Source organism: Tachyglossus aculeatus, chromosome X1, assembly GCF_015852505.1.
Source record: "Tachyglossus aculeatus isolate mTacAcu1 chromosome X1, mTacAcu1.pri, whole genome shotgun sequence".
Taxonomy (NCBI): domain Eukaryota; kingdom Metazoa; phylum Chordata; class Mammalia; order Monotremata; family Tachyglossidae; genus Tachyglossus; species Tachyglossus aculeatus.
This window is the reverse complement of record NC_052101.1, coordinates 54,748,725-54,764,877: the sequence shown is the minus strand read 5'-3', so window position 1 is coordinate 54,764,877 and position 16,153 is coordinate 54,748,725. Positions and strand designations below refer to the sequence as shown.

The 16,153-nt window shown below is 45.3% G+C and overlaps 1 protein-coding gene across 1 annotated transcript in view; it reads left to right on the top strand.

The window, feature by feature from the left end:
• Positions 1-16,153, top strand: part of FGD5 (FYVE, RhoGEF and PH domain containing 5) — a 173,244-nt gene that overhangs the window by 9,861 nt on the left and 147,230 nt on the right. Inside the window, exon 2 of the mRNA XM_038740647.1 lies at positions 12,403-15,223. Coding sequence (XP_038596575.1) covers positions 12,403-15,223 — 2,821 coding nt within the window. The remainder of the gene's footprint in view (positions 1-12,402; positions 15,224-16,153) is intronic.

Below are 16,153 nucleotides of genomic sequence, written 5' to 3'. Positions count from 1 at the left end.
ACAGCACATATGTATATATCTGTAATTTATTTATTTATGCATATTAATGTCTGTTTGCCCCTTTAGACTGTGTACTCGTTGTGGGCATGGAATGAGTCTGTTGTTATATTGTACTGTCCCAAGCGCTTTGCACAGTGCTTTCCTCACTGTAAGTGCCCAATAAATACGATTGAATGAATGAATGAATTTCCAACAAAGTGACAAGTAAATGATAATTGTGATATTAAGTGCTTTCTATGTGGTAAGCACTGTACTAAGTTCTGGGGTAGAGACAAGATAATCAGGTCAAACACAGTCCCTGTCCCATACGGGGCTCCCAGTCCAAAGAGGCGAGAGAACAGGCATTGAATCCCCATTTTACCAATGAGGAAACTGAGGCAAAGAGAAGTTCATTGTCTTGCTCAAGTTCACAGAAAAGGCAAACGTTGGAGCAAATTAGGTCAACTACTTCCCTGAAAGTCAGCTATCCCATCGTGGAACCTCTGACTCATAATTACCTGGATGTAGCAGCAGTCTGTAATCTAGCGCTTAGTACAGTGCTCTGCACACAGCAAGCACTCAATAAATACGATTGAATGAATGAATGATTGTGTACACAACTCTGGACAATTTTGATGAAAATGGGTTCTTCAGCCTTTGTTCAGGAACCAAGCCACCATTTATGGCATTGTTCCTATGAGAAAATTGGTGTGACAGAATGTTTTGACTTAAAAATGCGGTTTTCAGGAACAAATTATGTAATAATTCTGAAGATTGACTGTAACTCAAAGCACATTTCATGATGTTGTAGTCTGTAACATCCCTGTGAGGGAGGTGTGGGAGTCATATTCCTCATTAATAGGAGGGGAAACTGAGGCACAGTGTGGTATTAAATGACTCAAGCAATTAAAGAGGGGTGGACTCGGGATTAAAGCTCATGCCATCATCAGTTCACCTTTCCTCCCACTAGGTTCAGGTGCTATTTCTCTTGAGCTGCCTCCCTTGTGTATTGGTCTCTTGTTTTCCTCTGTGTTCCCAATCTGGAAATTTGCCAGGACCTGCTGTAGAAAAGATTTCTTGAGGCCACCTTAAAAACTTTTTTCACTCTGCCATTGTTTTTTTGACCTAAGGTTTTGCAGCCCTCTGTCCAAAGGCAGGGATAGCCAACAGAGAAATTGCCTTACCTTCTTGAGTATTTTAAAGTCATAAAAATAGCAGCAATTCTTAAACTTGAATTGCTTTCTGCAATGTATATTCTCCCTGGCTTTTTCCCAACCTACTTTTTAGAGGTATTAAACTTGATTTGGTTGATAAAACCTGAAATGGTTCTACGGTAACACAGTGTGGCTGCACTGGGAACCCCTGCCCTCTAAAAAGGCGGTCAATAAATGTGATACAGATTGAGGCCGGAACAAAGCATGCTCAATCAGTAATGGTTTTGCTGGTGTGAACTTTAGCCTGGGCCTGATTGGTGGTGAGCTATGAGAAGAAAACTTCTTTCTGGAAATTAAGGGCTGCCCTTGAGAAGGCAACACGTTTTTGGGGCCTTGGATGCATGGGTGAATCCTTAATACACAGAAAGATGGTCCTGGTTCTCTGTGGGATGGGATCAGTTTATGGGTATTTTTTCAGGGTAGGAGGATTCCAGTGGCCAAAATTCATGCCTAGCTACTATGCAGGAGAGAGAGCAGAGTTGGACAAAAACAATCCATAAAACAATCAGTGGTATTGAGTTCTTACTGTGTGCAGAACACTGTACTAAGCACTTGGGAAAGTACAACACAACAGAGCCGTAGACGTGTTCTCTGCCCACAGAGAGTCTACAGTCTAGAGGAGGAGACAGACCTTAATAGACGGGCCTTACGGATATGTACATAAATGCTGTGGAGATGAAGGGTGGGGTGAATATCAAATGCCTAATTGGTAGAGGTCCAAGTAGAATGGCTGATGGTCTGATTTCTTTCCTCAATCATTCTTCTTTTTCATACTCAAACATAAGGGTGCTCCAAGCTCTGAGCCTGGTGAAACAGCAGAATGGGGAAAGATAAGTTTAGTGCAAGTCAGCACTTTTGGATAGAGTGACCAGATGGGTAGGCTAGTCATGTTTTGAGGGGATTCAGTCCTGCTACCTTGAAGGCCTAAGATGAACTCCAGTACGGTTCCACTTTAGGCCAGAATTTGTCCTCAGCGGCCCCTCCTCTTCCACGGAAGCGGTAGCCACCGCTGCTGACTGTACCATCACCCTTGAACTGGTCATTCTGGGCCATGGATGGAAGTTGTCAACATGGCCAGAATCAATCATAACATCCAGCTGTGCCAGAAGCTCTTATCTACTGCCTTGAAGGACCAGTTTTGATGTGGCTGTGATGGTTATTATTAGTAGTAATAATAATTGTGGTATTTATTCAGCACCTACTTTGTGCCAAGGCACTATACTGAGCGCTGGGATACATACAAAATCAGTGGGTTGGACATACTTCCTGTCCCACATAGGGCTCACGGTCTTATGGCCATCGACTGCCCACCACTGCCTGCTGTCACATGCCACTCCCTGCCTATTTGGTGGTGCCAGAGCTTTTGGCTCTGTAGGAGCTGAGTGGAGGTATTTGTCGCACCAGGGGTAGCAGAGGTGGAGGAGGGAAATTCCTACTCCATCCCACCCCATCACTCACCCTTCTCCCCTTGTCTATTTCCTTTCCCTTCTCCGTGTGTTTTCTTCCTCTCCTCTTAACTTCTTTCCTTTTCCTTTCTCTCCCTGTCTCTTTTCCCATCCCATCTCACTGCCTCACCCCTCTGGCCCTACTCACTTTAGGCCTCCCCTCCAACTGCCAATGAGCAATCAGAAATCTGGTCACCTTACTTTTGTGTATTTGGGCAAAGAGAAATGGAGAGTTTACCAGCTAATTTGAGCATTTAAGCACACGTCCCATCAGGATTTACCAGCCCAAAGAACTCCTTTTTATTCTCAATAGCAAATTCTGTTTTTTGTTTTTTAACTCGTGTTATCTGGTTAATTAGCTCAACAATCTTGTCTATTGTAAGCCCAGCCTAACTCACCTTAGCACTACCATGCCTGGTATGGTTAGTAAGCCTTCTCAGTGGCTTGCCCTGAAGAAGCAGTGTTCATTCCAACTGTGTTATATTTCCAACTGTGCAGTCCTTTGTTTTCTTCAGACAGCTTCCTTGCTTTATTATAACTGCTCACTGAGCAGTTAGCCTTGCCTTAATAAAGACATTTTAATGCTTTGCTCAATGTTTGTTTTTAAAGCGACTCTTGAAATAAAAGAGAATCTTTCCCAGCACAGTGCATTCCCACAATCCTTTGATAATCAGGACAATCACATATTTGGCCTGCTCCTGCTTCCACTGGGGAACCCGCCAGCTAAACAGGACTCTGCTGGGCGTCTCAAAGTTCTCTTCATCTTTTATATGCATAACACTTTCACATTTGTTATGTGCATTTTGAGATCCACGTTTCTTTTGCTGGTACAAAAAGGACGTACTTTTCCTTAAAGGAAAGGCGTTCTGGCCAATGATTGCCAGGACTTCTTCCTGGCACTACTTGTTTGAGGTTCCCAGTCTTCCACTGATGCTGCTGCTTGTTCTCTTTCCCTTTAGATCCATCATGCCTTCCAAAGGGACAGTATGTACTTCTGCAGAGTACATCTTAATCGGCTACAATCTAGAGAACACTCATGTGGTGTCTACATGGAATATTGCTTTCTGCCAAATGGCTGTTGCAGTTCCAATCTTATTTCCAAACCAACAAAAGTGGGGGTTGGTGATTAGTACTTTGTTGCAATTTGGCACAGTTCACCTTGAGAATGCCAGGCTAGGCTCATAGAGGCAAGGCATTACATCCATGGCAGCTTCCTTGTGCCTTCTGAATAGGCCAGGAGATTACACAGTTGGCAGCTATTGTCCTTATTGCCAGCCCGGGGTTCTGAGATCGTCCCAGGATGGCAGTGAGGTTGGGAGGCAGGGATGGAGGATCGGAAAGCCTAAAATGCTCTGTCCGTCAAAGCAACGTTGAGAAATTAAGGTTCCTGGGGTTGATGCAGAGATGAGACTAGTAGGGTATACCTCCCTAACAGAGAATTGGGTCTAACACTTTAAAACCTATCAGCGCTATATGGGCTGTGCCGTTGCACTTTTCCTATGTGGAGCTACACCTAGAAAGGAGCTTTCTATTGATGCATTATTGTTATTCATACTAATATTGATGATGATGATAGCATTATTCCTCAGTCCTTATCAGCTTCCATGCCCATTGCCTGCACCAGACCTGGTGTTTCAGACCTGGTCACGTAAGTTTATTGATAAAATTGAAACCATCAGGCAGGATCTTCCTAAAATCTCCCCTCCTCCTCTGCAGTCCCTTCCTCCTCCTGTCCCATCTGTGACTTTCCCATCTTTCGCAGCAGTACCTCAAGAGGAACTCTCTCACCTCCTCTCAAAATCTACCCCTTCCACCAATCTACCCTCTTCACTCCATTGAAACCACCCTTTCTAAGGTCACCAGTGACCTCCTTGCCAAATCTGACAGCCTCTACTCCATCCTAATCCTCCTAGACTTCTCACCTGCCTTTGACACTGTGGATCACCCCCTTCTCCCAGAAACCTTAGCTAATCTGGACTTAACTCACACTGTCCTCTCGTGGTTCTCTATTCTGACAGTTTATTCTCTGTCTCTTTCACCGGCTCCTCCTCTGCCTCCCACCCCCTAACTAAAGGAGTCCCTCGAGGCTCAGTTCTGGGTCCTCTTTTATTTTCCATCTACATCCATGCTCCTGGAGAACTCATTCACTCCCAAAGCTTCAGTTACCAATACTATGTTGGTGATTCCCAAATCTACCTCTCTAGCCCTTACTTTTCTTCTTCTCTGAAGTTTTGAGTCATCTGCCTGTATGTCCTGCCAACACCTCAAACTAAAACATGTCCAAAATGGAACTCCTCATTTCCCACCATGTTGTCTTTCTCAAAACTGTAAACAACACCAGTATCCTCTCTATCTCACAAGCCCATAACCTGGATGTTATCCTCAACCCATCTCTTTCATTCAACCCACATATTCAATCTGTCACCAAATCCTGTTGGTTCAATTTTCACAGCATTGCTGGGATTCACTCTTTTCTCTCCATCAAAACTGCTAGTACGCTGATCCACGAACATATCATATCCCGCTTTGAGTACTGCTTCACCCTCCTTGCTGACCTCCCTGCCTCCTCTCTCCTCACTCCAGTCATTATGCTACCCAGATCATTTTTCTAAAAAAAATTCAGTCCATGTCTCCCCACCTCTCAATAACCTCCAGTGTTTGTCCATCCACTCTGCATCAAACAAAAACTCCTTTACCATCAGCTTCAAAGCACTCAATAAGCTCACTCCCTCCTACCTTACCTCGCTGATTTCTTACTATAACCCAAGTCACACACTTCTCTCCTCTAACACCAACTTTCTCACTCTACCTCGATCTCATCTATCTCTCCTGACCCATAGTCCCCAATCTGCCTCTGGCCTGGAACTCCCTCCACCTTCATATAAAATAGACCACAGACTCTCCCCACGTTCAAATCCTTATTAAAATCACATCTCCTCTGAGAGGCCTTCCCTGATTGAGACCTCTCTTCCTGCACTCCCTCTCCCTAATGTGTTGCCTTGGATCTGTACATTTTAAGCACTTGATAATCACCCTACCCTCAGCCCTACAGCACTTCTGTACGTATCTGTAATTTATTTTATTTTCTCTCTCCCCCTCTAGGCTTTAAGCTCCTTGTGGGCAGGAAATATGTCTACCAGTTCTATTGCACTGTACTCTCCCAAGTGATCTGCACACAGTCAGGGCTCAATAAATACCATGGTGGACTGATTGGAAACATTATATAACCTTGCCTTCATTCATTCAATCATATTGAGTGCTTACTGTGTGCAGAGCACTGTACTAAGCGCTTAGGAAGTACAAGTAGGCAACATAATAGAGGCAGTCCCTACCCAGCAACAGGCTCACAGTCTAGAAACACCACCAACACTTTCCTGTTTCTCCTTTTGTCTCTCTGCTCTTTTGCAAGCTCCTCCTCTGCCTCCCACCTCCAACTATTGGAGTGCCTCAAGGCTTAATTCTGGGTCCCCTTCTATTCTCCATCTACACCCAATCCCTTGGAGAACTCATTCACTTCAACTACCAACTCTACGTGGATGATTCCCAAATCTACATCTCCAGCCCTGATCTTTCTCCTTCTCTGCAGTCTGGCATTTTCTCCTGCCTTCAGGACATCTCTATTTGGATGTCCCACTGACTCCTCAAACTAAACATGTCTAAAACAGAACTCCTCATCTTCCCACCCAAACCCTGTCATCCCCCTGACTTTTCCATCACTGTAGAATGTAAACTCATTATGGGCAGGGAACGTGTCTTCTAATTCTGTTGTATTGTAGTCTCCCAGGCGCTTAGTACAGCTCTGCACATAGTAAGCATTCAATAAATACCATTGATTGATTGTAGACAGCACTACCATCCTCCCTCTCACAAGCCTGTGACCTTGGCATTACCCTCAAGTCATGTCTCTCATTCAATCCACATATTCATTCTGTGATGAAATCCTGTCAGTTATACTTTCATAACATCTCTATAATCTGCCCTTTCCTTTCCATCCAAACTGCTACCATGTTGATCCAAGCACTTATCATTTCCTGCCTTTTTTTTTTTACCAGTGGTACTTCGTTAAATGCTTACCAGGTACCAGGCACCGTACTAAGCACTGATAGTTGCTAAGCAAAGTACTAAGCAATTGATAGTTGTAGTATTTAAGTGCTTATTATATGCCAAGCAGTATACTAAGCGCTGAGAAAAATTCAAGCTAATCAGGTTGGACACAGTCGTTGTCCCACATGAGTAGGAGGGAGTAGGATTAAATCTGATGAGGTAACTGAGGCACAGAGAAGTTAAGTGACTTGCTCAGGGTCACACAGCAGGCAGAGCCAGGATGCCTTGACTAGTTTATCAGCCTCCTTACTGACCTCCCTGCCTCCTGTCTCTACCCACTCCACTTCATACTTCACTCTACTGCTCAGATCATTTTTCTAAAAAAAAAAAAAAAGTTCAGTCCATGTTTCTCCACTCCTCAAGACCCTCCAATGATTGCCCATCCACCTGTACCTCAATAGAAACTCCTTACCATTGGCTTTAAAGGACTCAATCAGCTCACTCCCTCCTATCTTCCCTTTCTCACCCACCACGTTCACTCCTCTAACACTAGCCTACCTGGTGTACCTCAGTCCTCTCTACCTCACCATCAGCCTCTTGCCCATGTGCTGCCTCTGGCCTGGAACTCCATCCCCCTTCATATACGACAGACCATCACTCTCCCCATCTTCAAAACCTTATTAAAATCACATCTTCTCCAAGAGGCCTTCCCTGACTAAGCGTTTTATTTCCTCTACCCACTCCCCCCTTTACGTTGACTATGAACTCAGCTGTGTACCCCTTAAGCACTTTGATACTCACCAGCTCCATGCTACTTATGTTAATATTCTTATACTGTATTTCCCCTACCCCTAATCTATTTTAATGTACATCTCCCCTTGTAGACTCTAAGCTCCCTGTGGGCAGGGATGGTGCCCACCAACTCTGTGTATTGTAATTTCAAGTGCTTAGTACAGTGCTCTGCCCACAGTAAGCACTCAATAAATGCCATTGACTGATAATAATAATAATTGCGGTACTTGTTAAGCACTCACTATGGGTCAGGTACTGGGGTAGATGTAGGATAATCAAGTCAGACACAATCTCTGTTGCACATGAGTCTCACAGACTAGAGGAGAGGGAATCCCTGTTTTTCAAATAAGGAAACAGAGGTACGGTCCGGCTGGCCCCCACACATGGGAGGGGGAAGAGGAAGCCTGGAGAGTCACTCCATGGTGCCCTTCCCTGAGGGAAGTGTAATCACTTAGCTGAGTCAGTCAGAGCGAAGGATTGGGGGAGAAAGTAGGGGGACAGGGTAGCTGAAGAAGACCCATGGCCATGTTGGAGGTGGGAGAATGCGAGCTGTATTCCTGGGAGAGGTAACGCTGTGACCCTGGACAGATGACACAGGGCACAGAGGAAGATCAGAGATGATCCCCAGTGAGGGTCAGGAAATCCTGGAGGTTTAGGGTTCAGAGTTAGGACTCCGGAGGAATGAGGTTCCTGCTCATGAGGGGGGAGGGAGGATACTGAGAGCCCCTGCTTCTGAAGGACTTGGAGAGGGTGAGACTGGAACCCAGGATACTCCGAGAGAAGAGGGGGAAGGAGCAGGGGAGTGTGAATCCTCAGGATGCCTACAGGGAAGTACAGAAGGTCTGGGGGCGGACAGGGGTAATTAGATTTAGGAAAATATGGTTTGAACCGCAATTGTTTTCATGGTTACCAAATTAAGAAAATATTAAACATTCTGGAGATTGCAGATCTTGGCGTCTTGCTTGCGATAGGGGCTGGAGGAGAAGATCCTGCTGCTGGGGAGACATGTGGATGTGGGGACCTGCGGGAGGGAAAAGGAGTGCTTTCTCTGTGAGTTTCCTGTAGTCAGACCCAGGAGGAGAGTGGAAGACGAGTCCCTGATGACCCCTTCGTCTTTGGGAAGATACCTTGGCTTCAGTTGAATGATGGTGGCAGCAGTAGGGGTATAGGGACTTGAGATGCACTGAACAGAAATGATCCCCAAACCTGTGTTAGAAGAATGGTAGTCTGGAGGGCTTTAGGACCCAGCAGTGGCTGACTGGGGCTCCAAAACAGTGACAACAGGGGCTCCTCTGGCCAGAATTTAGTGCTGAGAACCCCAGGTAATGTCACAATAGAGAAGTGAAGTGACACGCCCAAGGTCACCCAGCAGACAAGTGACAGAGCTGTGATTAGAAATCAGGTCCTCTGACTTCCAGGCCCATGCTTGTTCCACTTAGGCCACACTGCTTCCCTGTTAGGACTCGGTGATGCCAGTTCCTGCTGTAGACGTAGTCACTGTGTGCTTGCCACTGTACTTAATACCGTACAGCTTGGCTCAGTGGAAAGAGCCCGGGCTATGGAGGCAGAGGTCATGGGTTCAAATCCCAGCTCCGCCAATTGTCAGCTGTGTGACCTTGGGCAAGTCACTTTACTTCTCTGGGCCTCAGTTACCTCGTCTGTAAAATGGGGTTTAAGACTGTGAGCCCCCCCGTGGGACAACCCAATCACCTTGTAACCTCCCCAGCGCTTAGAACAGTGCTTTGCACATAGTAAGCACTTAATAAATGCCATTATTATTATTATTATTATTATTATCATTATTATTACAGACTCCCTTATTCCAATAGCCCTGGCTGAGTTTGGGCCAGGATGATCCAGGGCTGTCCAGGCTGTATCCAGGCCAAGGACAAGAACCACACTAGCCTCCAAGGCTGAGGGACATTCACCCAAGGGAATTCTTTTCAATGTCCAATTTCCTTTCCAAACAGTGAGCTCATCTGGTGGCTTTCCTGTATTTTGTAGTCAGATTTGGAGGGGGGCTTCTGAGTGGCTTATTTCAGAGAGTCACAGGACTGGGGAGGAGCACCTTTTCCCTTGTCATGGCAGCATTCACATGCCTTAGTCAACAAAAATAATAACTGGGGTAGATAAAAAATTATCAGGTCCTAGATCGGCCTCACAGGCTAAGTAGGAGGGAGGACACGTATTGAATCACCAACTTGCAGATAAGGAAACTGAGGCACAGAGAGGTTAAGTGACTTGACCAAGGTCACACAGCAGGTAAGTGGCAGAGCCAGGATAAGAACCCAGGTCCTCTGACTCTGAAGCCTGTACTCTTTCCACTAGATGACACTGCTTCCGTGGCTTCCGGTGGCCCAAGGAAGATATGACAGAGAATCATTGACAGTGCCCTCTGAAATGAGCTGGTCACCTGATTCAGAGAGAGTCCTTCAAGTGTTCATGCTTTGGAAGCCACTAATATCAATGTTTTCTGAATCCCTGTCCAAGATTTGCTCAAATGATCCTTTGAGCCAATTCCTCACATATTGTATTGTCATTAGCAACAGCGTATGCTTCTCAGATTCATTCCTGGACTCTGCTTTGATATTGTCTCTTTTATGATATTTATTAAAGCTCTTACTGTGTGTCAAGCACTGATCTAAGTGCTGGGGTAGATACAAGTTAATCAGTTCAAACACATTCTCTGCCCCACATGGTGCTCACAGTAGGAGGGAAAACAGGTATTGAATCCCTATTTTGCAGTTGAGGAAACTGAGGCACAGAGAAGTTAAGTGACTTGCCCCAGGTCAGATAGCAGGGAAGTGGTAGATCTGGGATTAGAACCCGGGTCCTCTGACTCCCAGGCCTGTGCTCTATCCACTAGGCCCCACTGCTTAAATGATAGTGTCATTTAAGACTATCTGGATTTATATTGGCCAAGCTCTTCTAAGCTTTCAAATCCAGTACCTTTTTTGAAAGTCGCAGGGGGAGGGGAGGAGGGCATAGCTCTCTCCCTGAGATACACCTACACAAACACATCCCTGGAATTACTGTCTGACACATGTCTTTTTTGCCCCTCCAGTAACTTGAGGAAAGTCCCTAGTTCAGATGAAAGTAAGATCTGTTAAGATGCTGGTCATAAGAATTGATCAGTGGTATATATTGAGCACTTAAAAAAATCTTCAGAACGCCATTTCTGGTGCTAGTATGCAACCCTTCTATCAGACACAGGTAAATCTATTGTTTTATGACATTTTCAATTTTATATTTAATAACAATTGTTCTTCCATGCAATATTTGGGGGTTTGACTAATATGCCTGAGGTTAGAGCACTTGCCTCAGAGTCAGGTGGCCTGGGATCTATTCTTGGTAACTCACAGACTCCTTTGAGTTGCAAGTTACTCAGTCTACTGGTCCTTGGTCTTCCAATCTGTAAAATGGGGATAATAATACCAGCCCTTCCCTATCTCCCAGGGCTACAAGGAATACTGAGATAATGGGTAAAGCACAGAACTTATGCAAACCAAAGTTGTGTTTATTGAATGCCACGGCATGGGATAAACTTAAAATACTGCTGTATCTTGATTCATTTCTGAGAATAAACAAAGTTCTCCATCTAACGCCTTCCCTCAAGATTTGCTTTTTCAAATATGATATAATTGGTGGCAAAGGGGACTTTTAAATATTTTGTGTCACCAAAAAAAACTCAAGGAAAATGTACACATTTAAAGCTGTTTGGAGGTTGGCAATTACTGTGGTAAGTTTCGTTTCCTTACTGTAGGTTACCAGGTATTTCATTCAGAAGGAGTGTTGGATGTCGGCAGCAGAGTAACCAAAGCTAGCTCCTTGCTTAGAGGAAGGGGGAAGGAGGAACTCTAGAGGTTGGTAGAGGAGGAGGAAACTCTCCCTTGAAGACCCCCTCCCTGAGGGGAGACTAATTGGTTTAACTATGAGGGACCCATCAGATGCCATCAACTGGAACATAGCCAATCACAAGGGAGGCTGGGGGAAGGAGGAACGGGGGAAAAAGAGCTGGGTAAGACAGCCCTTGGTCATTTTGAAAGGAGGATCTGAGATGTGATCAAGACACATAAGGTTATGGGGTTGGGTATGTTACCCGAGGAGTGTGTGGGCCTGCAACAGTAGCTCTGCCCTGGCACCCTGTGATCCTGAGGGAAGGATTAGGAGGTAGTGAAACTGGAACCTGGGACGCCTCAAGAGAAGAAGCAAAAGGACCAGAACAGCGTGTGCACCGGAATGCTGATAGGAAAGTAGAAGGGGTCCTGGGGAAAGATGAAAAGTGTTAGGGGAAAACCAGAAATGCATTTAGGATCGGAATTCTCTTCTATTACCTGACTTACTTGTAAGCAATACCTTCAATTGGCCTATTAAAAACCACCTGAGCTCTCTAACCTTAGGGTCTGCCTGGGGTATGGGCTCAGGTTCCTTCTGGGAGCCGAGGAGACACATTTGCCTGGGAAGTTGAGGAGGAGGGAGGGAGCCCTTTCTTCCCCAGTTTTCCTGCAGCCACCCTCTGGGAGAAGTAAAACTGGCTAGACTCCAGTTAATCTCCTTACCATTTGGAGGGTCGCTTGCTTGAGAGGCAAGGGGTGGTGGGAAAAGGGGTGCAGGAGTGGGAACCCCAATCTTATCCATCCTAGGAAAGGAAGAACTGAAGGGCTTTAGGACCCTATCAGAGTTAGAGGTGAGTGTCCTTTATTAAAGCACGCATCTTTGTTGGAAAGAGTTTTGTCTGGCAGTCTGCTGAGGGCAGTATCACCTGAACTCAACTTGTCTTACCTTTCGATGCCTCTTACCATTGAATGAAGTTCAGTTGTGGTGGGGAAAACCCCTGGATGCTGTCTAACTTAGACAGGTATTTGTTGGAACTTGAAGGGCCAGTAGTTAACTGTTCTTTCCTTTTTTTTCCTCCTCTTTTGTTTTAGATTTGCCAAAGCCACCACTAGCACCAAAGCCAAAGATTACTGGTCATCTTTCTCCAGTAGCTGTCTCTAAGCTTCCCTCATTACCACGGCCTGATATTCTTCAGAGTCCAAACTCTATGTCTAGAGGACCGAAACCACCCATAGCCCCCAAGCCCAAACTGGCAGCAGAGGAAGGGAGATGCAGCGTATACATGAATAATAATCTAAACAAATGCAGTAATGGGAAATTAATATGTCCTGATGGAGAAATATATGAAAGAAATCAGTGCAACACAAAGTGCTCAGAACCTGAGGTTGACGATGAGTATATTGTGGTTCCTGGATCTCATCTGGTAGAGAAAGACTACAAGGTCCTTGCACATGAACAGCACAAATGTTATGTAGAGAACGAGAGCGCGGCAGCTCCAGAAGCATTGGAAGAGGAAAAAGAAGAGGAGGACCCCAGCACTGCTAATGAGGGGGACGACTGTAATATCAAAGCAACGGAAGCTGAAGAGGACCCATTGGGAGTGCCCAGTGCTTCCGAGGAGCAGGCTCAAACTGCAGTCGCTGATGGGACTGACAGACCTAGCCAAGGCTCCCTGGTAGCGTGTGAAGACCCAGGGAATGTGGCTTGTGAAGATGACCCAGGTCAGAAAGAAGAGGAGAATCTGGTCACGGACAACAATGAGTCCAACCTAGAAAACGAGAAGATTTTGAATGGTAGCGAAGATCTGAAGGATAGTGTCTGTGAAGATATTATTTTAACACCAATAGCAATAGATGAAACAGAATCTAATGTAGAGAAACCAGGCAATGAACAACACCTGTCAAATGTTGAAGATGCCAACGGAGAAGAGAATGCTGAACCCATAGCATTGGAAAATTGCGATCTTACTTGTTTGGACGAACCGCCCGCTGAAGAAGAAACCCAAGTCGGGGTAGACAGGCACGTAAATGAACCTAGTGAAGTCTTAGAAATCACCAATGAGATGGTTCCAAAGGATGATGAAGCAGCCTCAACCAAGTTGGATCCCGAAATCCCAGAGAGGGAGAATGAAGTCAACCTGGCAGAGGGAGACGATGAAGATGGTGGCTACCAAAACATTGAGGTGAAAAATAGCGAAGTAACAGACACAAACCTTGACTTGAAGGAAGATGCTCAAGTGGATGAAGATGCAATGAGGGAAGAAACTGCTGATGACAGCTGTCAAATTATTCCTTTTGAGAATGAAGGGAGTGATGATCTTGTGGAAAATTCCTATGAGTTTTTCCAAACTGAAAGTACTTCTTTCTGTAGTGATAATTACTCATCTTTTCTAGATTCAGGGGCCAAGTCCGGAGCTTTTCCTCAAGGTGACTGTGAAACTGAAGATTCTCTGAAGGAAAACCGTAAGGTTGTTGAATCTGAAGAGGAGGTGGCTATGTCCAAAGAACACGTGAACTGTGAAGTGGCGGGTGTGGGGAGTGGTGGAGGCGAGACTCAAGAAAATGAGGGCTGTGAGACCCTATTAATTCCCAACGTCGTAGTTGTGTCAGAGGGAGTTAACAAAAATGAAACAGTCGAAATGACATTCACTAAGACCTACGGGATGGGCAGTAGTTTAATCTGCCAGGCTGAGAATCCTCTTCTTGGAGACTTCGGGCATCCTGAAACAGGAGAGAACTTGGCTGGTTCTTACAATGTAAAAGAAGAAATAAATGTTGATGCCGACAGTACCTTGCTGCCCACTGATCGAAAAAGTATCATCACCAGGTCCCGATCTCACTCTGGAAAGGTTCCTGGGTATGTCCCTGAAACGGTTCCTGAAGAAACTGGACCAGAAGTTGACCTGCCAGTCTTAAACCATGAGCATGTGGCTGGAGAGATAAGCAAGAACCTCCTGCCAGTTGAGGGCAAACCATTAGAAATCAGTAGGGCCTTGCCAGCCAAGCCCAGGCGCTTCATTTTATACCCTAGATCTTTCTCGGTGGAAGGCAGGGATATCCCAGTCTCTGTGTATAGGGAAGGTGATGGGTCTCTGCTGGATGAGAACCGAATCAAGAGGAAAGAGGACAATCTTTCCCTGCCTTGTGTTATTGGCTCTTCAGGGAGCTTCTCCCAGAGAAGCCATCTACCCTCTAGTGGCATGTCAACTCCATCTTCAGTGGTTGATATCCCACCTCCTTTTGAGCTGGCTTGCATCACCAAAAAACCCATAACAAAGAGTTCTCCCTCACTCCTTATAGAGAATGAGTCCCCCGATAAGTATACCAAGAAGAAGAAGTCCTCTTTTAAGAGATTCCTGGCCCTGACATTCAAAAAGAGGACCGAAAGTAAAGTTCACGTGGATGTCAATGTTTCTTCTTCCCGGTCCTCTTCAGAATCCAGCTACCATGGGCCATCGAGACTCATGGACATGGACAGGAGGAGCTTGAGTAACTCTCCTCAGCTGAAGACACGGTCCGGGAAGCTCCGAGCTTCTGAATCGCCTTCTGCTATCATATTTTACAAAGACGGCAAGAGGAAAGCGACACCTTTAAGCAGAAGTGTGTCACGAGTGGAGTCATTCGAGGATCGCTCCAGGCCCCCTTTCATGCCCCTTCCCCTCACAAAACCTCGGTCCATTTCATTTCCCAATGCTGACACTTCTGATTATGAGAACATCCCAGCTATGAACTCAGACTATGAAAATATTCAGATTCCCCCTCGCAGGCCCACCAGGGCAGGAACCTTTACAGAGTTCTTTGAAGATCCCAGCAGAGCACTCTCCACAGCAAATGAAAACGACGGCTATGTGGACATGAGCAGCTTTAATGCATTTGAGAGCAAACAGCAAGCTTCAGACCAGGAAACAGAAAGGTATCGTAAAATATGCCATGTCCAACTGGTTAGCTTTAACTGACTGGGGGAATGTGTGTCATTTAATCTCTGTCCTCCTCCTCCCTCCTCCCCCCCACCCCGCCCAATGGACCCTTGGGTGTGCTGGGCAAATGCATTGTTTGGCTTAAATACTCTCTTTTGAAGAAGACATTATGGAAGAAGGCACAGTGAGACATTTTTTGCTACTAAAAAGGGCTCTAAATTAAAACAGGCCTCTTTCCTGTAACAGTAGAAAAATGAAGTGGGGATTGGAGAAAGTTGAGTAAACAAGAGAAACAAATTCAGGTGGTTGTAGAATTCTGACAGCATGGAAGGTCCCAGAGTTCCATTAGCTAAGTTTATATGTTTGTTTTGAATGAAACTTGTTTTGAGGGACAGTACATTCCTCACCTGATTGAATTTTTATTGGGAGGAAGTGAAAATTAAACACAAAAGTTAGCCAAAGAAATGGATAAAGTAGGTATAATACAACTAAAGATCATTTTGGTCAAGGAAAGCTTTGGCTTTATCCAGAAGAGCTGTTTTTGAACCACCTTTTGCAAGAAGGGACAAGACATCAAATCTGACCTTTGTTGTAATTTGAAGCCTTGGCTTGCACCTCTCAGGCCTGTCCAACTTTTTTCCACTCTGTTTCACTTATCAGGATCCTGAAAACTAAAATCATTAAACAAGGTGGGTGAGCAGGGGAGGGGAACAAGAGAACTCATCTGACGATTTGTTTCTGCATTCACCAAAGGAAGAAAAAGAGGAAATAAGTTACATTTCCATAAGGATGTTTTAGGTTATGCTCAAGGAAAGGATTATTGTCACCACTGGAACTGCTCCTTCTCTAGACTGTAGGCTCCTTGTGAGCAGGGACTTAGTCTATCAACTCTTTTGCGCTTTCTCAAGTGCTTAGTATGGTGCTCT